The 23,865-nt window shown below is 43.7% G+C and overlaps 1 protein-coding gene across 1 annotated transcript in view; it reads left to right on the top strand.

Moving 5' to 3' along the window:
• Positions 1–670: 670 nt before the first annotated feature.
• The window catches only part of LOC121562327 (terminal nucleotidyltransferase 4B-like), a 28,741-nt gene continuing 5,546 nt past the window's right edge, over positions 671–23,865 (top strand). The window contains exons 1-3 of the mRNA XM_041874624.2: positions 671–1,513; positions 13,268–13,391; positions 16,746–16,792. Coding sequence (XP_041730558.1) covers positions 999–1,513; positions 13,268–13,391; positions 16,746–16,792 — 686 coding nt within the window. The 5' untranslated portion in view covers positions 671–998. The remainder of the gene's footprint in view (positions 1,514–13,267; positions 13,392–16,745; positions 16,793–23,865) is intronic.

Here is a 23,865-nt window from a genome sequence, read left to right on the forward strand (position 1 = left end):
TTTTTCATACTGGCCCCCCGTGGGAAACGAACCCACAACCATAGCGTTGCAAGCGCCATGTTCTACCAACTGAGCTACACGGGGCCAGTAGTTGGTGAGGATCTCAGGGTCCGGGCCCTGTTTCTTCAGTATGGGAGTTATAGCCGCTGTTTTCAAAGGAGTAGGAACAATGCCAGATGTGAGAGATGCATTTACAATGTTGACCACCAGGAGGCGGAGAATAGGGAGGCATGCCTTAACTAAGGCAGTCGTCATGGGGTCAAGATAGCAGGATGTGGTTTTGGATTTAGAAAATAGTTCAGAAATTGTGGTTTCATTGACAAGGGAGAAGGCACCGCTATTGGTAGATAGCCTCCACTTTGATATGCTGCTTTCATTCTTTGAAATAATGGAAACGTAATTTATCAGCCTGATGGATAGAATATCCTGTCATGACATGAAGTAACCATGTTAGTTTGGTCTAGTTTTGCTTTTTCTATTATTACAAACCTCCCACAAATTTATTTCAGTGTGTGTAACTCATGTTCTCGTCTGAAAATAATTCATCAATCGCCCATTGTTACGCAATAAGAAACATGTTCTGCTCTTGCGTAAGAACTACACTTTCTCCGCCCTTTCCGAATCCCCATTTCACTCTGTGCGAATCTGCGGCTGCGCAGTGTCCGCGGCTGCGCAGTGTCCGCCATTGAGGACCCACAATCAGAAGGGTCAGAATAATCGCTTCGATAGGCAACGGCCGCACGTTCCCTTCATTCTTGAATCCAAACTTTGCCAACATCATTTCATTGAACACGTCGCCTACCGTCTAATAATAATATTTTCTGATCTTCGTTTTAATTAATGGATGGCAGTAAGATTCAGATATTTTATAGCAATTTGAAGTAACCTACCTAGCTGACTTTAGTCCGCTGTAAAGCTTACGAGTGAGGTTAGCTAGCTAACTACCTGGCTAGCTTTAGCTACACGAACTGAGCCTTGCTCTGGGGCAGTGTCGTTTGATGGATCCAAGAATCGCTTGGTTTCAGCCAGAACAACGTGGACCAGCCAACAGCCTGTGGATGCAGATTTGGGAAACGACACAAGGACTGGGGAATCTGTACTTCAATAACAACTGTAACACGGGTAGTTTGTCTAGCACTTCAAGCCTCAGTCCGAAATCGAACATCAACGGGACATTGGGTAACGTGATCTCGAGCAAGAACGGAGCTGTCACTAACAGCGAACCCAGGAACCAGGGAATGTCCAACTCAACGAAAGACAGAGATGTAATCGAACAACGAGACTTTATTCCGTTGGAAGCTAATAACAACCACAACAACCGTTCATCGTTGGGGAGGGGCAGCGGAGGGGGGCAAGTGGGTACTCGGGTCTCTGTGGTCGCAGGACACCCCAACAAAAGGAAAAGAGACAACAAGGCTAGCACTTATGGATTCAACAGTAGCCTCGAGACCGGAGGCTGTGGTTACATGGGAACACCATGGAAAGTCAAGAACTACTCTGAAGGAATCCTAGGGTAAGTAACGAAATGACACACATCAAAACTAGCTACAAGTAGTTAGCTAATAATAAATCACGCGTTAGCTAACTATCTATACCACACTAGTTGGTTAGACAACTAGCCAGCCAGCTAACTTGGCTGGTGAAGTGAGCGCACATATTCTTATGGTTAGAAATCATAGCCATATTTAGGCGTGCCGATTTCACCGTCAAGCGTCATAATCGGTCATTTTGGGTGACGTTCCTAGCCAGCTAAGGTCAGTCGAAAGCAATGGGATATTTAGCTCCAGTAGTTTGTTTTATGACCTTGATAGCTAGCTACCTCGTGGTTGCCAACATATGCATGTGTTCACTACATTTAAGTCATTTAGTAGACGCTCTTATCCAGAGCGACTTACAGTTAGTGAGTGCATACATTTTCATACTGGCCCCCCATGGGAAACGAACCCACAACCCTGGCGTTGCAAGCGCCATGCTCTACCAATGGAGCTACAGGGGACACCACGCTGACGACCTAAGCAAAAAAATCTAAGTATCTGGCTGACATTTAGCTAAAAGCACGAGTCCCGAGCAGGAAGCATAGTCAAGTCATTGCAGTACTCTTTTTTTTGATAGTTGACATGTAGACTGTCAGGCTAAGCCTGCCTAACTAATGCTGGTATTTCTTGTCTGTTTCAAGTTTTATAAGGTGGATCAGTAATACTGACATAGCAACAGATGTATTACAGATATTTTTACCTAGGCAACATGATAGAAGAACACAATGGGTTGGCAAGAAAAATTGAAATGTTTGTTTTTGTTAGGTCAATGCTCAATATTAGAAACAAATCAACTATTTGTGTCCAAAACAGCTAGTTTTTTTCTCCAACTCACACATCCTTACATTTGTGAGCTAACTGGCATCACAAGCACAATTTATTCCTTTAGCCAAAGTCATAGTATGTCCCCTGTAGCTCAGTTGGTAGAGCATGGCGCTAGCAACACCAGGGTTGTGGGTTCGTTTCCCACGGGGGCCAGTATGAAAATGTATGCACTCCCTAACTGTAAGTCGCTCTGGATAAGAGCGTCTGCTAAATGACTAAAATGTAAAATGTAAATAGTATGGTGGCTATTTGTGGATATCTCAACTACGGTGAGTGAATAGGAACAAACAATGATAACTGTCAGAGTACATATAGCAAACATAACAGACCCACATCAAGTCGCAATTCAGAAATTGTATCTATTTCTTAATGAGGACATGGAAAGTGAGGTGAAATCAGTGAGTTCTGCCCCCCATTTCAAGGGGAGCAGCTGGGCAGATGCAAATGCAAAACATGTATCTTCAAGGTTCAGACCTCTTGGCCAGAAGCCATAGTACACAACATGTATAGAGAGGCTGAACTATTCCCCTTCTCTCGAAGTGTTCGTACATAAAGGCCAGAGAGTTGACAGAGATTGTACAACTTCTGACAGAAATGTAGCAATCAGGGACGAACAGTCAGTGGGGCTTGTGACTGTAGCTACAGGGCAAGTATGCCATCAAGGTCCAGACCTCTTAGTAGAGTCTGAACTCTAGTACACTCTCTTTCATATAGGTTGGCTATACTAGCTTACTGATTATGATCAATATGTCAGGTTGGTACAAAGCAGATATAGAGGTTAGGTTACTGTAACCATTTTCTCTATTATGACAGAGGGTGTTTCCACAGACACGTGATGCTGAAATGAAATGTGCTGCTGTACAACCATCCAGGTGCCTTCCTTATCTTATCACCGTTGTTTTGCCTGAGTCCGCTCTGTTTATTGTTCCAGATATGAAGGACCGGATTTGTCTTGAAAACATATTTACCAATTAGTTTATATAATCTTAGTGTGATATAGAGCTCTTTTAGTAATGCAGTTCTTACTAGTTTAAACTAGAGAAAAGTCCTGAGGTGGGTGGGGTGTTGGTTTAAAGGCTGAGGTGTAGAGGCGTGTTCTTTCTCTTCTCTGTGTCTGACAAGCGTAGGCTAGCAACATGCAAGAGCCCAGAGCAACGTTTTAGCTAGGCTGATCCTCATTTATAGTAATATGAAGCACACTGTTTGCATAAAGACATTCCTTAGTGATTACTCTAATACCCCAACCTTTACTATACAGCCTGGATCACAGTCACAACCAGGCTCTGTCTCTCACACTCCTGGTTCTTATTCTGCTCACAATGTTTAGTTACTGAGCTTCATTATGAACAGATATTTCACAATATATAAATGTAAAGCCTAGACATCTGCCAACTGATAGTGTCGCTTTCAGAAAGTGTTTTTCAGGCTTGTAATCTCTGGTTGTGGAAACATTTCATTAGCTTTCTTCCCCAAGTCCCTGACTGGGAAGCGGAAAATTGGAAAGTGATTCACATCCAGATGCATTTTCCTTTGCTTGTGATACCTGGGGGATCGCCTATTCAGGCTCGCATTAGTCAAGAGGTTGATTTTACATTAGTGTGACTGCGATCACCGTGGCATACACAATTTGATGAGGAGGGGAAAGGAAAGAGGGTGGGAGAAGATGAAGGATTTTCCTTGGACGAGTAAGGCACTGTTCTTGGTTGCGGGGGTGGGGATAGGGCGGATAGGGGCGGAGGTGTGTGAATGCATGCAGAGTTGTTGGACTGCATGGTTGAGCCCAGAAGGTCCAGCCTCCCTGTATAAGGGGTGCTGTGTTTACATGCAGCACACGCTGAGCATGTCCTGGCTTTGCTCTCCCAAAACAAACCCGCCCCTCCAGGAGAGAAACCTGAGCTCTTTCTCTGATGTCAAAGAGCCCTCCATCCAATGAGCTCTGGAGCAGCAATGGAGTTCTGCCACCTCTGATTCACTGAAACAAAAGCTGTTGTTGAAAGACCCATTACTTTTCTTGGTGTATGAGTGGAGTGGACTGCCTAAAATAGTGTTTGAATGGCTGCACTGTGCTGTCACATACAACTAGCTGTGGAAAGACCTGTGTTGTGTTCACTAGCCACAAAACAGAAGAAAACTTCCCGAAATGGAGTGAACTTGTCCAATAAGAAATGTTTGTTTAATTACCTTTTGAAACCTTTTGCTACAGTGTTCCCTACTTGTGCCCTATTGAACACAACCCTGTCCATGGTCCTGTGTGTGAAGATCAGCAGTCACACCGTGCCAGATCAGTTTTGTACAATGTTGACCCCATTGGCAATCAAAATGTGCTGCTAATCACTCTGTGACTATTAGTACAGGTACATTATTGTTTTTAGAACCATCTCTGAGATGTATGATCCAAGTCCCACAGCTAATTGTTAGGTAGCTTGTTTCTAGGTTTGGGACATCTACCAGCAGCACAGGCCTCTCAACTTGTCAGAATATTGCCAACTTGTCAGAATATTGCCAGCCCAGACAAAATCAATACTGAAAGACAATCATATTTATTTTGTGAATGTCGTACTGTTTAACAATACGTTTAGATTATTGGAGACCGCTGTGTTTTTTTGGTGGTCGTTTCAGTTGTACAAGTTATGGTAATCATTGTTGTAAAAGTATTGGATGTTCAAAATTTAGAAAATGTTCACGAAAAAAGACATGTCCATCTCTTTTGACGGTCAGCATTTCAACATTTCTGGCAATTGCATTTTCATAAGCCTGTATAAATGCCTTTCAGCCAGACCGATGAAGAGAAACCTACCGAGGTACAGGCATCAGTTCATGCCATGAGACTAATGATGAGAACCACACCGTGTGCTCTATTCTCTCCTCCAGTCTTGATTAACTCAATGTGCAACCTGTGTACCACAGATCTCTATGGCTGTCTGATAGGCTGCCACTCACATGTTGCATCCTGGCTCTTTTCTAAAAGGCCTCACACAGTGGGAGGAGCCATGATTACTTAGTTGACAGGCAGACTAGGCTCATGCAGTGATTGGAGTCTAGCAAGTGAGCTCAGAGATGGAGTGGAAATTGTCACAGAGATCAGAGGACATGACATACAGTACGTTTAGACCAAACACACAAATTTGAGTAGACTAGACTATTGTTGCTAATGTTTAGCCTAGTGCTGATGGCTCAAATCTGTTAGCAGTGTGTCTGCAGATTGTACTTTGGGTAGGCCAAGATTTAGCAGCCCAATTAATAAAGATCACATTGTTCTTTTGATGTCTGGGTCCATCCATGGGTCTCTCTCTCTGTACTGCTGAATATAGGCCTATATGTTGTTATGGTGGATCGGTCCTTAGGGCTTTAATTGAAGAGGAGGGCGTAATGTAAGTGTAGTCTAGTGTTTATGGCTGGACTTGCAGCACGCCAGATGTTTTGGAGCCTGTGGAATGCCAGGAGCTTTTTTTGCAGCACTAAACACATGGTTTCAACCGCAGCTAGTGCGTGCCAGATAACTCCACTGAGGTCAAGCAGGTCACTACCGATCAGGGACAACTGGGATCCTCGTGGCCCTCACTTGTCTTTAACCCAAATCCTCTGGTTATGGTAGCCAGTCTGAGCCAACGTAGTGCTGCTGGAGGATAAGTCGGGGATTGATGAAAGCTTAATGAATTGGCCACCTCATGTTCAGTGTGTGTGTGGTTCGGGTTGACATCCTTTCCTCTGTGTGTGACACTATGCATATCGCTGGCCCTGTCACTCATAGGCTAGCCTACTCATGTTTTTGTGTGAGTGTGGCATATTTACAGACGTAGCACTGCCAACTGAGGGACTGCCTAATAAGCAGTGAGTGAGGAGTTTGTGCAGGTTCACGTGAAGAGAATGCCTGCTGGATGACGTGTGTCTCACTGTTTCTGGCAACGCTATGAAACATGGGCCTGGTACAGTACCCTGTTATTTCTGTCCCTGGTCTTTCTGCAGTATTTATAGCTGGTTGCTGTAATGCTGTTCGGTGGAGGCCATTCTAAACCAGGAGGCTGGCCTGGCACATCCGAAAAGCCATCTGCAAGCGAACCCTCTCCTTTCTCAAAGGAGCTTTGGCAGCCAGTTATGATTTTTCTCTCCTCTGTCTTTTACTGCCTTTGTCTGAACTGAGACATGTGCACTGCCCTCTGGCTCTCACACACCTTTATACTGTCGGTCCGTCTGAGCAGCTGGTCAATAAGCAGCACTAGTCTGCCACAGCAACAGTAACCTCGCAGAGGAGACCCTGAAGTTATACCCCAAGTGCCAAGGGTCTGTGTTCTGTTCCTTTGGCTGAGGCTGTGCTATCTGTAATGTGATCCAGAAGGTTTCAGGAAGGAGCCATTTGTTTGTCACATGCTCCAGTGGCGCTGGGCCGCTCCCCCTGGTCTAAGCCGGTTCCCTGGGTGACGAGGAGATGTGGCTTAACCCTGAAACGAAACCCATGCTCCTCTCTCACACAGACAGCCAGGCAAATGAAACTTAGCAGCACCACTGGTCTGAGCTGGAATAGAGAACCTATGCTTAGGCTGACTCTCTGAAATGAAACTGACTCTTGCACTGTTTTTATTTTGTTAAAAGCACAGTGTAGGAGGCTGGCAATGTGAGATACAACTCCATTTCTAGTCACACAGTTGGAGACTGGCAGACATACGCCTTTTCAAATCATAGGTACACTTCAAATGTGAGAGACGGAATCTAAAACAAAAATCCAGAAAATCACATTGTATGATTTTTAAGTAATTAATTTGCATTTTATTGCATGACATAAGTATTTGATACATCAGAAAAGCAGAACTTAATATTTGGTACAGAAACCTTTGTTTGCAATTACAGAGATCATACGTTTCCTGTAGGTCTTGACCAGGTTTGCACACACTGCAGCAGGGATTTTGGCCCACTCTTCCATACAGACCTTCTCCAGATCCTTCAGGTTTCGGGGCTGTCGCTGGGCAATACGGACTTTCAGCTCCCTCCAAAGATTTTCTATTGGGTTAAGGTCTGGAGACTGGCTAGGCCACTCCAGGACCTTGAGATGCTTCTTACGGAGCCACTCCTTAGTTGCCCTGGCTGTGTGTTTCGGGTCGTTGTCATGCTGGAAGACCCAGCCACGACCCATCTTCAATGCTCTTACTGAGGGAAGGAGGTTGTTGGCCATGATCTCGCGATACATGGCCCCATCCATCCTCCCCTCAATACGGTGCAGTCGTCCTGTCCCCTTTGCAGAAAAGCATCCCCAAAGAATGATGTTTCCACCTCCATGCTTAATGGTTGGGATGGTGTTCTTGGGGTTGTACTCATCCTTCTTCTTCCTCCAAACACGGCGAGTGGAGTTTAGACCAAAAGCTATATTTTTGTCTCATCAGACCACATGACCTTCTCCCATTCCTCCTCTGGATCATCCAGATGGTCATTGGTAAACTTCAGACGGGCCTGGACATGCGCTGGCTTGAGCAGGGGGACCTTGCGTGCTCTGCAGGATTTTAATCCATGACGGCGTAGTGTGTTACTAATGGTTTTCTTTGAGACTGTGGTCCCAGCTCTCTTCAGGTCATTGACCAGGTCCTGCCGTGTAGTTCTGGGCTGATCCCTCACCTTCCTCATGATCATTGATGCCCCACGAGGTGAGATCTTGCATGGAGCCCCAGACCGAGGGTGATTGACCGTCATCTTGAACTTCTTCCATTTTCTAAATATTGCGCCAACAGTTGTTGCCTTCTCACCAAGCTGCTTGCCTATTGTCCTGTAGCCCATCCCAGCCTTGTGCAGGTCTACAATTTTACCTGATGTCCTTACACAGCTCTCTGGTCTTGGCCATTGTGGAGAGGTTGGAGTCTGTTTGATTGAATGTGTGGACAGGTGTCTTTTATACAGGTAACGAGTTCAAACAGGTGCAGTTAATACAGGGAATGAGAGCCGGAATTCTTACTGGTTGGTAGGTGATCAAATACTTATGTCATGCAATAAAATGCGTTTGAATAGGAAATATAGCAAAATGCATAGGAAATGTAGTCATTGACAAGGTTAGAAATAATGATTTTTAATATAAATAATAATATTGTCCTTCAAACTTTGCTTTCGTCAAATAATCCTCAATTTGCAGCAATTACAGCCTTGCAGATCTTTGGCATTCTAGTTGTCAATTTGTTGAGGTAATCTGAAGAGATTTCACCCCATGCTTCCTGAAGCACCTCCCATAAGTTGGATTGGCTTAATGGGCACTTCTTACGTACCATACGGTCAAGCTGCTGCCACAACAGCTCAATAGGGTTGAGATCCGGGGACTGTGCTGGCCACTCCATTATAGACAGAATACCAGCTGACTGCTTCTTCCCTAAATAGTTCTTGCATAGTTTGGAGCTGTGCTTTGGGTCATTGTCCTGTTGTAGGAGGAAATTGGCTCCAATCAAGTGCCGTACACAGGGTATGGAATGGTGTTGCAAAATGGAGTGATAGCCTTCCTTCTTCAAGATCCCTTTTACCCTGTACAAATCTCCCACTTTACCAAAGCAACCCCAGACCATCACATTGCCTCCCCCATGCTTGACAGATGGCATCAAGCACTCCTCCAGCATCTTTTCATTTGGTCTGCGTCTCACAAATGTTCTTCTTTGTGATCCGAACACCTCAAACTTCGATTTGTCTGTCCATAACACTTTTTCCAATCTTCCTCTGTCCAGTGTCTGTGTTATTTTGCCCATCTTAAATTTTTTTTGGCCAGTCTGAGATATGGCTTTTTCTTTGCAACTCTGCCTAGAAGGTCAGCATCCCAGAGTCGCCTCTTCACTGTTGACGTTGAAACTGTTTTTTTGCGGGTACTATTTAATGAAGCTGCCAGTTGAGGACCTGTGAGGCGTCTGTTTCTCAAACTAGACACTCTAATGTATTTGTCCTCTTGCTCAGTTGTGCACCGGGGCCTCTCACTCCTCTTTCTATTCTGGTTAGAGCCAGTTTGCGCTGTTCTGTGAAGGGAGTAGTACACAGCGTTGTACGAGATCTTTAGTTTCTTGGCAATTTCTCGCATGGAATAGCCTTCATTTCTCAGAACAAGAATAGACTGACGAGTTTCAGAAGAAAGTTATTTGTTTCTGGCCATTTTGAGCCTGTAATCGAACCCACAATTGCTGATGCTCCAGATACTCAACTAGTCTCAAGAAGGCCAGTTTTATTGCTTCTTTAATCAGCACAACAGTTTCCAGCTGTGCTAACATAATCGCAAAAGGGTTTTCTAATGATCAATTAGCCTTTTTAAATGAAAAACTTGGATTAGCAAACACAACGTGCCATTGGAACACAGGACTGATGGTTGCTGATAATGGGCCTCTGTACGCCTATGTAGATATTCCATAAAGAATCAGCCGTTTCCAGCTGCAATAGCCATTTGCAACATTAACAATGTCTACACTGTATTTCTGATCAATTTGATGTTATTTTAATGGACAAAAAAATTGCTTTCGAAAACAAGGACATTTCTAAGTGACCCCAAACTTTTGAACGGTGGTGTATGTCCGAGGATGGCACCCTCCCCTCCCCTGTCGTCTGGAGTGATTTAAGGCGTCAGTATGCTTCAGTTCGGCTGACGGCGAGCCAAAGTCGACTAGGCGAACTGAACGAGTGTGCTCACATACTCCCTTAAAAGACCTTCGCTTGAAAAATGAGAAAAAACAGCAATAGTAATGTTGAGACGCTGTAGCCAGTATACACTTCCTCAAAATAGTCAGACGTTTTTCCTAGGAGATCGTAGTCGCGCAATTTTACATATAGAAATGTGCATGAAAACGAGTCGTCTCTCGTTGAATGTCAACAAAGACTTTATTGAAGAATCCCTACAGTTGTCCAATCACTTGCGAAAGGGCGTAAACCCATACTGAAGTCCAAAACAAACAAATATTTCAAACTCTTCCGAACTGTTTCGGCTGGGAAGCACGTGGACGCCTTTATGCGTGTGCATAAAGATACTTAGGTGCCGTTACGATATGTATTGTGATTCTCACGATTCTATATGTATTGCTATTTAACACTGTGATTTTATTGTGAATCGATGTTCCAGACATATTGCGCCCCGTATGTCTGCTGCAGACGGACGACAGAGCCATGAGAACTAGTTTTGATCAGTCATGGCAATAAAAGTTCTGAAAACAAATTGGCTCCCTATTTAAAAAGATGGAGAACAAGCTATGAAGGAAAAATACTGGAGTTTTGGTGCAGGTACAGCCAACTAGCGCAACAAATAATATATACGCTATATCGTCAAAGATAATATTCCGATATGTAGCTGTATAGATTTTTCCCCCCATCACTAGTGCCCACTGTAGTCATACCTTGCTATGTTGCCTCTGGGTGTGTTCACAGGGCAGTCTTTGATGCGGTGACTGGCTGGGCGTGATAAATGCTGTCAGCCAGGTTGCCTCTGCAGAGCGTACAGTGTATCTGTGGGCCTGTTGCTGCCTGTGCGTGTGTCACATGTTGATGAAGGTACTTCATGTTCCCATGTCAGTTTGACGAACACCAGAGAGGAAGAGAGCACGAGGGAGAGATAGAAAGAAGGAATCCCCTGCATAGTGCTCAGTAATGCGCCCTCTGGTAGCTTCAGTCAGCTCAGAATGCACTGTGTAATGTGAGGCCCTGGTCCATCCAGAAAAACAGCTCATGGTACCTCAGGACACGGAACCTCATGGTGGGTGTCTTCACACACCATTAGCGGGCCTGCCCTGAGGAGTTAGCTTGGCCTACTTAAAATGGGAGATGCTTGGGTGAGGAAAGGTGTAGAAGTTAGATTAGTTTAGCAGCCGATTTTTTACATTACAAGCTGTGTGATACACTCCTGTGTGTGAATATAAAGGGGTCATTGTTTGAGGATGAACACCTGCACTGCAGTGATGCAGCATGAAAAGGCCTGGTATCATCACATCAGGGAGGAGTACTCCTACCCAGGGACTGATGGCATTGAACTGGCATGACTGTCTGGCTGTCTGGCTGGACTGCTGTGTAGATTGGGCCGACAGGCTGGTGATTGGGGCGGCTGTCGACGGGTCTAACCGGGTCAGGGCCCTTCAGTAGGACTCCTGGCTGCTACACCAGGAATGTCTGTCTGGGTGTTGATGAGGATTAGGTGAAACACAGACAACTGCAAGCGCCATGGAAGACTTCTCTTACCCTGAAACGCAGTGCTCTGCAGTGCGCTACCAAAATGACAGGCAGGCTGAGTCCTCTACAGTAGCTACTAGTGTTTCTCACAGCTGAGCCCTCTCAGGTACACAAGCTTGGCTACACAAGCTCTGCTTTGTGTTTAATGGCAGAAGTAGCTACCATTTCTTTCCCACTCTCTTTCTCTTTGATTTTCCTGCCAAAGGAAGCTGTGCTGCAGGCCTGTCATTGGCTGGGTGATGTGTTGTGTTTACATGGCCCTGTGGGTGATTGGGATTGTGTGTGTGCGAACAGACCCAGTAAAGAGGCAGCCAGGGCAGGGCGGAGTGACCTGCTACACTGCCAGCCCACGACAGCTCAGCCCTCTGGTGTCCTGGCCTCTCGTACACCCCCTCCAGTATGTGGTGTTCACTCACATTACAGCTGCTCACACAACAGGACTGCTGCCTCTGCTCTACTCAGAATCATAATGCTGTATGTGCAGCTTGCTATTCAACTCAAACTAGTCGAGTTGCCTTTGAAAGATTAGGAAAGAGAATAAGTATTTTATCCTCCTTACTGTGTATGCGTTGGTTGGTCACTGAGTGTTAGATCTCGTGTTTCCACATGTCTGCTCCGATCCCCTTTGACTGGCTTGATTCCTCTCCATTCTGTTCCCGCTTCGCTTCCTGTCCCAACACTAAGCACTGGCCAGAACATACAAGAGCTAACCAATAGAGTTTGGAACAACAAGGACGTGTGTTGGTCGGGTCAAAGGTCGAGGTGGCAGCTGGCTTAGGCCGCACCGTGTGTGTGTGTGGGAGGCAGTCAGTACCACGTGTGAATGTTTGTGTGATCCAGTTAAATCTTTTAGCGTTATTGATATAGCCTCTGGTCTAGGCCGTGTGGGTGTGTATGTTGTCCAGGTAACTCTGCAGCTTTAATAATTGACAGCAGGGTGAATTGCAGGCAGAAATAACCCCAGTCAGTCAATCACTGGCCCAGTCACTGTCTTGTGTCTGTGCCATTGTGTAATGGATCTGAGAGTGGGCACAGTCCCTGGTCTCCCCAAACCCAGCCCTGGCATTCATTCCCACCCAGATGTGCCACCCAGCCAAGGACCAAGTTTGGCTGACTGACTATCAGGGCCAAGGTGAAGGGGAAACAGCCCTGTTGATCATTTAGTAAAGTTGATTTGTTGATTCAGCACCCATTTTTATCTCAAGGACAGCAACACATGTACTTATTAGCATTTTCCTCCCAAACTATTTAATTTGACCTCAGGCAAGGGACATTACATTTATGCCAGTCTTCAGCAGATGCTATTTGATTACAGTTTGTTGGCAGTTTACCTTTAACATAACACACCTCCAGTAAAGAAGCCAGTTATGTAATAATGATGCTTTGCAATTAACTCATCACAAATGCCTAGCGTGTTTGAGGAAGTGTCGTTTCTGTTTTCACAATTTCCATTAATGGTAGGGCCGGGTAATTGTCTCTGGTGGCTGTTCAGTGAGCTACCGGTGAAAGTTGTTTACAAATTGCAGTGACTGGCATAATGAAATATTTATTGTAGACTCCATCAATTGTATTGTAGACCTGTTATTTAGATTTCTCTTTCTTACAATATATTCTGCCTTCAGTCTTTGTCAGTGTTTTGATCTATTTCAGACTCTCCTACTATCCATGTGACCATGCTACTTTCTCCTTTTGTTCTTTCTCTTTGTCTCCCACCCAAACCCTGATCATGCTGTTTTCTCACTGTTCTGCAGGCTCCATGAGGAGATCAATGACTTCTACAAGTACATGTCTCCTCGGGCGGAGGAGGAGAGGATGAGGATGGAGGTGGTGGACAGGATCGAGAGGGTCATCAAAGACCTGTGGCCCACTGCTGACGTAAGAGATCACTCACATCGCTACAGTCCCAGTCCTAAGCCCATTCAGGTCTAGCCAGGTCCCAGATTGATTTGACCATTATTGGTGTACAGCAAACTCCTCTGGTTGTTGAAACTTAAACATAGTTATAAAGATCTGGGCCCAGGCTAATATGGGTCATCGTTCAAATAAATATTGCAACCATGCAGAGTTCATGCTTTCATAAAAGCCAACACCAACTACTAGAAGTGACAGGCAGAGCAAAGGTTTGGAATGGAAGTGGATTCTAGCTACACAGACAGGCCTCACCCACACAGCAAGCTGCTTGAGATTCTCACATTCCCTCATTTGACAAATTCCCTCATTACCAGAGAGCTTGAACTTGCTGCTCTATGTAGAAATGCTGTCTTTACAACTTTCTAGTCTTTCTCTGGCTGTCTCTATAGCTGTCTAAAAGGAGAGAGTGATTTTTCTCTCCTTCTAGGCTGAGCTGTAATGAAGATGAAAGACAGGCCATATACAGTGGTGGGAAAAGTACCCAATTGTCATACTTGAGTAAAAGTATAGATACCTTAATAGAAAGTTACTCAAGTAAAAGTGAAAGTCAGCCAGTAAAATACTACTTGAGTAAAAGTCTAAAAGTATTTGGTGTTAAATATACTTAAATATCAAAAGTAAATGTATTTGCTAAAATATACTTAAGTATCAAAAGTAAAAGTTATAAATAAGCAAAGCAGATGGCACCATTTTCTTGTTTTCGAATTTTATGGATTGCCAGTTGCACACTCCAACTCAGACATTATTTACAAAAGATGCATTTGTGCTTAGTGAGTCCGCCAGACCAGAGGCAGTAGGGCTGACCACGTGTTCTCTTGATAAGTGCGTGAATTTGACTATTTTCCTGTCCTGCTAAGCATTCAAACTGTAACGAGTACTTTTGGTTGTCAGGGAAAATGTATGGAGTAAAAAGTACAATATTTTCTTTAGGAATGTAATGAAGTAAAAGTTGTCAAATATAAATAGTAAAGTACAGATACCCCAAAAAACTACTTAAGTAGTATTTAAAGTATTTTTACTTAAGTACTTTACTCCACTGGCCAAAGATGATGGGGTGTGTGTCATTTGTGAAAGCGCCTGGTCGGTCCACTGTTATCTTCCTGCTGTGTTATATTTGGGCCTGTAATCTACAGTGCTCCAGGTGTCCTTATTCCTGCTGACTTTGAGTCTGCTGATAGAGCTGTGTTTGTGTGTGTCTGCTCTCAGCTTAACAAGCTATACCAGGGATGGCCAACTGGTGGCCCGTGGCCCCCCGTTTTGTAGCCCCGCAGATCACTTTTTTTTAGGAACTCAGTCTGGGTCTCAATTTACTGTTGAGTTGGATTAGTAGAATACACAAGGTGCAATTTCGAAATGTGGTTGTGCATCAGCAGTTTTCCTCTTATGTCAGTCACTGGCAGTAACTCAATTAGACCATGTCAGTCACAGACAGTAACTCAATTAGACCATGTCAGTCACTGACAGTAACTCAATTAGACCATGTCAGTCACTGACAGAAACTCAATTAGACCATGTCAGTCACTGACAGTCACTCAATTAGACCATGTCAGTCACTGACAGTAACTCAATTAGACCATGTCAGTCACTGACAGTAACTCAATTAGACCATGTCAGTCACTGACAGTCACTCAATTAGACCATGTCAGTCACTGACAGTCACTCAATTAGACCATGTCAGTCACTGACAGTCACTCAATTAGACCATGTCAGTCACTGACAGTCACTCAATTAGACCATGTCAGTCACTGACAGTCACTCAATTAGACCATGTCAGTCACTGACAGTAACTCAATTAGACCATGTCAGTCACTGACAGTAACTCAATTAGACCATGTCAGCTAAAATGTCTAGTGGCCAGCTATCTTAACTTGTAGTAATTATGGTCTAATTACTGACTGGGGGGCCCCCATGGATTTTGTTAGTCACTCTCACTCAGATATCATATATATATATTTTTTAAAAATAGTCTCCACCCTATGGCAAAATATGTAGAATTGCAGGAAATTAGCTGTAAAACTGCTAATTTTTCTCTCCGCCCATGGCAGAATGTGTAGAATTATAGCAAACTTGCTTTAAAACTGCAAAATTCTCTATGCCCCATGGCAAAATGTGTAGTATCGCAGGAAATGAACTAAAAACAATGTAAAACAGTTGCCCATCCCTGAGCTAGACAGAAAAGCCCACAGCTGTCCCTGGCACTGCTCCTACCTCTTACTCTACCCACTGAGGCAGGAGAGTAGAGAGCTTCAGGCAGCACACTGATAGCTTCATATCCTGTCCACAACCAGAACAGGACTAAGCCTAGACTCCCAGCAATCACCTGCCCTCTTACACACACTCAGTACGAGACCTGTCTGTGAATGGGTGAACTGAACAACTGTGAACTCACCAGATAGCTGAATAATCTGTCTAAGTCAGTCTAGAAGGAGTTCACCATGTCTTTCTCTCCCTCTGTAACTTCACGCCGTCTCTCGATAATGTAAGTGACGACCGCTAGCTCTTTTTACAGTAGAGAGCCGAGCCAAGCCATGAGTTAAGTTCACCTTGGGGACCTGTGTCTGTGTGTTCCCCCTCACTGGAATTGGAACTCGTCCACACAGTGGCAATCCATCACCATCACCCCTCTCATTTCCATCCACATCACAATCACATGCCATGGCTAATGCACCTCTAGTAAGCAGATTGGAGCCCAGGCTTTAACCCCCTTGGTCGGTTCAGGCAGGAGGTTTAAGGGAATAACGGCAGGTTTAAGGCTTAGCAAAGGCTATTTTTGAGTCCTCAGAAACAATGTGAAATACTGTTATGTGACGTGACATTGGTTAATTCCCACAAAGCTCAGATAAAGCGGGATATTTGGCTGTAATCTGGACGCATTAAATAAACAGCATATTTCATTTATTTTTTGTCCAAACCGTTGGGGTTTAAAGCATAATTTTGTCCTTGTTCTCATAACTACAGTAGTAATGGTTCGTTCTGTTCCCATTTTTGCCCCCAAGAACAGTGTATGGTTGTCAGATAATGACTGTGCACCGACTCGCATAAAAGTTGAAATAAGTTAATGCACGTTAGACTCCCTCCCCACTTAGCATAAATATCATATTTTTATTGCTTTAGTTGACACCTGTCTCCAAGTTATCAGACTGTTGTCACAGGAAAGCAGCATATCACGTGACATGACAGAAGTCAAATCAAATTATTTGTTGTCTTTATTTTCTAACAAAATACCTTCCGTTGTATCAGTTCAAAGCTAATGCATAGCTCGGCTTATTTGATTGATAAGTGAAATCAATGAATAACATGTTTGACGTTGTGTTACAGGTTCAAGTGTTTGGGAGCTTCAGCACAGGCCTCTATCTGCCAACCAGGTAAGCTGTTCCATTCAGATAACAGAGTACTTAATGGCCTTCCTTCCTGTTACGAACCCCGTGGCTTTAAAAGTCTAGGGTGGATGGACTAGAGACCCGTAACATAATTCATGCAAATTAGAATCGTGACATGGAAACAGTGAGAACAAAAAATACACAGACAACCATAAGCTACTGTCAAACATAAAATGTTTATTTTGAACACACGGTAAAGGTTTGGGAAAAAGGGCTGAGCAGGACCCAAGGAATGAAACAATGTAAAAAAAAAAAACTAAACTGATCTTGCCTGCCTCAAGAACCGCTAAGCTACTGCTAACCATACAAAAATTACAGTGGGTGGTCCGCTCAGGTCTAACTAGTGTTTTTAGACAATGTTCTTCCTACGGGTAATGTATGCCCACGGGCAACTTGCTAAATCCCCCTTTTCCCAGAAACACACAACATAGTTACCAAACAGAGTCACCCACTTGTCGTGCTTGAGCACGTGTGACAGCACAAGCGGGAACACATCTGGAAAGCTCTTCGGAGAGAGACTGGTCACTTTTATCCAATACCTCCAATACGGGTATCACCTTTCCACTGGCAATATCGTTGCCCATTGTAAATGTCACACCTTTTACTGGCAACATAGGACGATACCCCAACTCGGAACAATCCACTGACTAACTCAGAGTGTACGTTCACAAAGTGCCATGGCACTGGGACGAATCCCATTTCAATTCCTTGTACTAACACACTGGAACCACAATATGTATTATCAGAGAAGGGCAACACATCAGATAGTATGAACGACTGCGCCGCACCAGTATCGCTGAGGATTCTAACCGGACGCTGAGACGCTTCGTCATCTGATATGGAAACAAACCCCTAAAAAATGAACGGTTCATAACTGTGATCTGGGACTTTCAAACCACATTCACTATGAGGCATCTGTTTTGATTCCGGCCTTACAACCGTACGAATCAGCCCAACACCCGTTGGCGGCCTGGCGTGCTGAGGCATCCACTGTTTGCGTTTTAGCAGAAAGCAATCATTAACCATATGTCCCACCTTATGACAATAGAAACAGTGACGCACATCTTTTGGGCGTGCTGGATGTACTGCTGGTCACTAGGACTAAAAGTTAGCAACTCGGCGGCCCTGCTCTCCGTATGAGCCGAAAACACGCTAATATGTGTCAACACAAACTCGTCTGCCAATACAGACGCTTCCGACAGTGAGGATACTTTCTGTTCGTTCAGATAAACTACAATGCGTTCGGGTAAACCATTTTTAAACTCTTCTAACAAGATTAACTCCCATAGAGAGTTAAAATCAGTTACCTTACTAGCAGTGTGCCATTTGTCAAACAGATTTCCTTTGTCTCTAGCAAACTCCACATAGGTCTGAGTAGAATACTTTTTATGAGACCTAAATCTCTGTCGATATGCCTCAGGAACCAGCTCATAGGCACGAAGAACAGTAGCTTTAACCACGTCATAATTCAAGCTGTATTCAAGAGGTAGTGCTGACAGAACCTCTTGGGCTTTACCTGTTAATTTACACTGAAGTAATAGGCACCATACCTCTTCGGGCCATTTCAATGCTACTGCTATACGCTCAAAAACACTGAAATAGGAATCAACCTCTGACTCCCTAAACACAGGTACCAAGGTGATCTGTCTACTAATATCAAAAGTAGCAGACGACACAGCTGGTGAGGACGGCTCACTAGCAGGCATAGTATGAGCAGAGACTAACCTCGCTGTTTCTGCCTCCAGTTCCATTTTACGCATCTCCAGTTCCATCTTACGCGTCTCCAGTTCCTGATCAAGTCTACGCGTCTCCAGTTCTTGATCAAGCCTACGCGTCTCCAGTTCCATCTTACGTGTCTCCTGTTCTGCCTCTAGCTTACGCGTCTCCAGCTTTTCTTGCCTGATTTGTGCCCTCTCTTCCGCCTCCATTTGGAGCCGTGTCGAGCGGACATCCATCCTGGCATCACTGTCAGACAGTGGGGAGAGTGGGTCAAAACGGGGCAATGTGGCTGGAGCCTTAGCCTCGTCCTCAGACACGGACGGGCTTACAGGAGCAGCAGCCACATCCCCTACAGGAGCAGCAGGCTCAGGCGGCGGTAACTCAAGCACTCGCTCGTTCAATAATATCTCTAACACTGCTTTCCTAACTTCTGCTTTCACTAAAACCCTTGGTATTGGTACAGAAAAGTGGTCAGCCAAAGCCTGTAGATCCACTCTACGGCAATTATCAAAAACCTCCCACGTAGGATTTTCCAAAAAGGCATCCAACTCAAAAGTAGCCATCTTAAGCTAGCAACACGAGCCGACGAATACTGAACACAAAACCAGTTAGTCACTGCTGCCAAGCTCAACACTGAACCAGACACTAAACCAATTTGCATGAGTAGCATGGGTATCAATGAGCGAGATCCCGGACGAGCCCCCACGTTATGTTACGAACCCCGTGGCTTTAAAAGTCTAGGGTGGATGGACAAGAGACCCGTAATATAATTCATGCAAATTAGAATCGTGACATGGAAACAGTGAGAACAAAAAATACACAGACAACCATAAGCTACCGTCAAACATAAAATGTTTATTTTGAACACACAGTAAAGGTTTGGGAAAAAGGGCTGAGCAGGACCCAAGAAATGAAACAATAATGTAAAAAAATACTAAACTGATCTTGCCTGCCTCAAGAACCGCTAAGCTACTGCTAACCATACAAAAATTACAGTGGGTGGTCCGCTCAGGTCTAACTAGTGTTTTTAGACAATGTTCTTCCTACGGGTAATGTATGCCCACGGGCAACTTGCTAAATCCCCCCTTTCCCAGAAACACACAACATAGTTACCAAACAGAGTAACCAGCAAATGAATGAGTACACAAAAAACAGGACACCACAGTATCCATACTCACATACGAAAATAGTCTCTCTCTATCAGCAAACACAACTGACTGGCTTTTAAAACAATAGGACGTGTGATTGAAAAACCAGAAACAGGTGGTGCAATGCAGAGGAATGTCCACTGATTGGTCCACCTCAGCAATCAGCAGACAAACGGATGTCGGACAGGTGGGACACCCCAGCGACCACCAATCAGGAACACAAAAGACACCTGTGATTAGGGCAGAAGGAGAGGAAAAACACAAAAACACACACAGGATACCTGTATCCGTAACACTTCCTATCGTAATCTCTCTTATAGTATGTGAGTGTTAGTGTTGCGCGGGTTGACTCATCACCCGCAGACCCTGCTGATATAACCGTGGGGCGGGCGGGTTTAGGGTCACAAAATATTGTGTGGATGAAGGGCAGGTGTGTGGGTGGGTGGCGGGTTGAATAAAGAGAAAACAATAACTTTAAAAATCTGAGTTAGGGTCGGTTGCCTCAGATTTTCACTTTATCACATATAGTTAGGTGATTGTGGATGGGTTAATAGCAATTGCGGGCGGGTGAACAAACAGCTGACTCGCGCACCACTAGTGAGCGTAAAATGACCCCTAACCCAATGAGTCCCGCCGTATCGCTGGCCCCTTTTAAACATAGTGTGTTTGAGCAGCCCCTGTGGATATAACCTGCAGTCCCCGCGGATATAACTGGGTGGGTTGAATAAAGGGAAAACAATACCTTAAAAAATCCATAAATGTATGATTCTTGTGCAATTTATATCTATAGGCTACATTGAGTTGATTCATTCATTAATTTAGGCTATTTGACATTAGTGCGTAAGCCTAAGCTTTAGGGCCTAACTGTACACGTGCCAAATAGCGTACTTGCCAAATGCTTTTGGGAACGGGTAGAAAAAGTTAATGTTGATCCACTTAGGCAAAAAGGACAATGTGGGAGTTTCATTGAATAAGAGAAAAGCTGCTAAATGGAGAGTTGAAAATAAAGAGAAGGGAGGCCAGAAAAGTCATGTTTTGGAGAGAGGATGATAGTGGTGCAGGATATATTATGTATGATGATTGTGAGGCGTTATACAAATTCAACAATCACAAGATGGGACTTCAAATGGGCCTATGGCACGTTAAGGGAACTGTAGCCTACTGTTCAGATGGGTTGAATGGAAATGGAAATCTGGACACTGACTGTAGGTCTATAACCTGTAGGTCTATAACTCTCACATAGCCTTAATATTAACTCCTGCAGAATTAAGGATTTCTTGCATTAAAATTATACACCAAATGTGGGCAAAATTTTGACTCTGGAACAGGACTGGAGAAATATGATTTCTTTATTTCACCATCTTGAGAGAATGTTAATGCTCAGTTCGATACCGTCTGTCAAGAGTGCTGTCTTTATCAGCATCATAAAAGCTGATAGTATTTCAACCACATAAAATATGCATCCAAGCCGAACTGAAATCTTATCAGAAACATGATGGGTCGTTTTCACAGCTTTCGATTTCCCTTTGGAAATGTTGTACAGAAAGTTTTTCCTTTTTTTTTTGTTCTTGCATCCCAGTCCCTAAATGTCTTTGCTCCGCGAAAGAAGCAGCGATGACAGAGAACTTTACAGATGTCAACTAGATTGAAGCATTCATTCTATCGATGTATTACATTATTCTGGTGGTTATTAAGTCTTCTAGGGCAACATATAATGACAGGAGAGAAGCTGCATGTATCTAATTATAGACAAATTAACTAACAAATAGCCTACCAAAATGTCGGAAATTATAAGCAGAAACATCTAAATCAAGCAACAACAAAAAAATCCTGTAACCCCTGTTAAAAAATGGTTCTGCCATCTCTGACTGTAGCCTACAGCGTATTTTCTATATTAGCGGGTTAGGATCTGGCGCGGGCCTCAGATGTTCACTTTATCACATGTAGTTGGGCGGTTGTCGATGGGTTATTAGCAATTGCGGGTGAGTGAACAAACAGCTGACCGCGCACCACTAGTGAGTGTAAACTGACCCTTAACCCAATGAGTCCCACCTTATCGCTGGTGTGTTTTGGACTTCTAACCCCTATTAAACATAGTGTGTTTGAGCTACAGACTTCTGGGTTGTACCATTGATTTGGTCTATTCTGCAAAAACGTCTAGAGTCCGAATGGTTTGCGCTACAAACTATTAAAAGCCATTTATGAAAAGCTGTTCTATGTTTTGCTCTATGGCGCTCACAAGCCACGAGTCGTTAGAAGGTAAGGGGTTCTTCTGCATAGAAGATCATATGAAATCCCAGGACATCGTTTCTATAATACTGTAATAAGCTCACAGTTGCTGTCACAAACTCCACACAGTTGTCACTGACTAGTTAGATATTCATTTCCCAGTGAGCAAACCATTTCTGTACTTACTGCATTCATATGAATTAATTTAATAGGTTTTTGCTTTGGCAGACATTATTTGTTTTACATTTGTCAAATAAACTCATGGATGCATCTGTTTATGTCATTGATTTGTGTTCTACTTGTCCTGAAAATAAAATGGTAAAACACTTTATTGTGAGGCTAAATATAAGCGATGGACATGCAGATAAATGAAAGCAGATTTTTGCTGGGGTCTCGGGACTAATTGGGTTAAACAACAAACTACCCACTGGGCAAAAACGGGTTTAATCAACGTTGTTTCCACGTAATTTCAAAAAATTAATAAATGTGATTACTTTGAATCAACATGGAAAACTGATTTGATTTGAAAAAAGTAATCAACGTAAGGGAATGTTCTTTTTTTTCCCACCCAAATTTTAACCTAAATCCAATGACATGTTGAATATTTTTGTTGATTTCCCGTTTAATTTATGTTAGTTGACAACTCAACCACATGTAAATCAAAACTAGATGTTTAACTGACGTCTGTGCCAAGTGGGTAAGCTCTTAGGCCTTTTCTACGCACGTCTTTCCTACGCACTTCTCAGTATTTGGTATTTAAACTTGCATTACTCAGTTGCATCATACCGGCTGTATTTTTGTATTTTAAAGTTATACAGTACCAGTCAAAAGTTTGGACACACCTACTCATTCAAGGGTTTTTCTTTTATTTTGACTATTTACTACATTGTAGAATAATAGTGAAGACATTAAAAAAATGAAATAACATATATGGAATCGTGTAGTAAGCAAAAAAGTGTTAAACAAATCTAAATATATTTGAGATTCTTCAAATAGCCACCCTTTGCCTTGATGACAGCTTTGCACACTCTTGGCATTCTCTCAACCAGCTTCACCTGGAATGCTTTTCCAACAGTCTTGAAGGAGTTCCCACATGCTGAGCACTTGATGGCTGCTTTTCCTTCACTCTGCGGACCAACTCAACCCAAACCATCTGAATTGGGTTGAGGTTGGGTAATTGTGGAGGCCAGGTCATCTGATGCAGCACTCCATCACGCTCCTTCTTGGTCAAATAGCCCTTACACAGCCTGAAGGTGTGTTGGGTCATTGACTTGTTGAAAAACAAATGATAGTCCCACTAAGCCCAATCCAGATGGGATGGCGTATCGCTGCAGAATGCTGTGGTAGCCATGCTGGTTAAGTGTGCCTTGAATTCTAATTAAATCACAGACAGTGTCACCAGCAAAGCACCATCACACCACCACCTCCATGCATTCACGGTGGGAACCACACATGTGGAGATAATCTGTTCACCTATTCTGCATCTCACAAAGACACAGCGGTTGGAACCAAAAATCTCAAATTTGGACTCATCAGACGAAAGGACAGATTTCCACCGGTCTAATGTCCATTACTTGTGTTTCTTGGCCCAAGCAAGTCTCTTATTAGTGGTTTCTTTGTAGCAATTCGACCATGAAGGCCTGATTCACGCAGTCTCTTCTGAAAAATTGATGTTGAGATGTGTCTGTTACTTGAACTCTGTGAAGCATTTATTTGGGCTGCAATTTCTGAGGCTGGTAACTCTAAAGAACTTATCCTCTGCAGCAGAGGTAACTCTGGGTTTTCCTTTCCTGTGGCGGTCCTCATGAGAGCAAGTTTCATCATAGCGCTTGATGGTTTTTGCGACTGCACTTGAAGAACATTTTCTTAAACATGTCTTAAAGTAATGATGGACTGTCGTTTCTCTTTGCTTACTTGAGCTGTTCTTACCATAATATGGACTTGGTCTTTTACCAAATATGG

This window comes from Coregonus clupeaformis, unplaced genomic scaffold (assembly GCF_020615455.1).
Source record: "Coregonus clupeaformis isolate EN_2021a unplaced genomic scaffold, ASM2061545v1 scaf0587, whole genome shotgun sequence".
NCBI classification, from domain to species: Eukaryota; Metazoa; Chordata; class Actinopteri; order Salmoniformes; family Salmonidae; genus Coregonus; species Coregonus clupeaformis.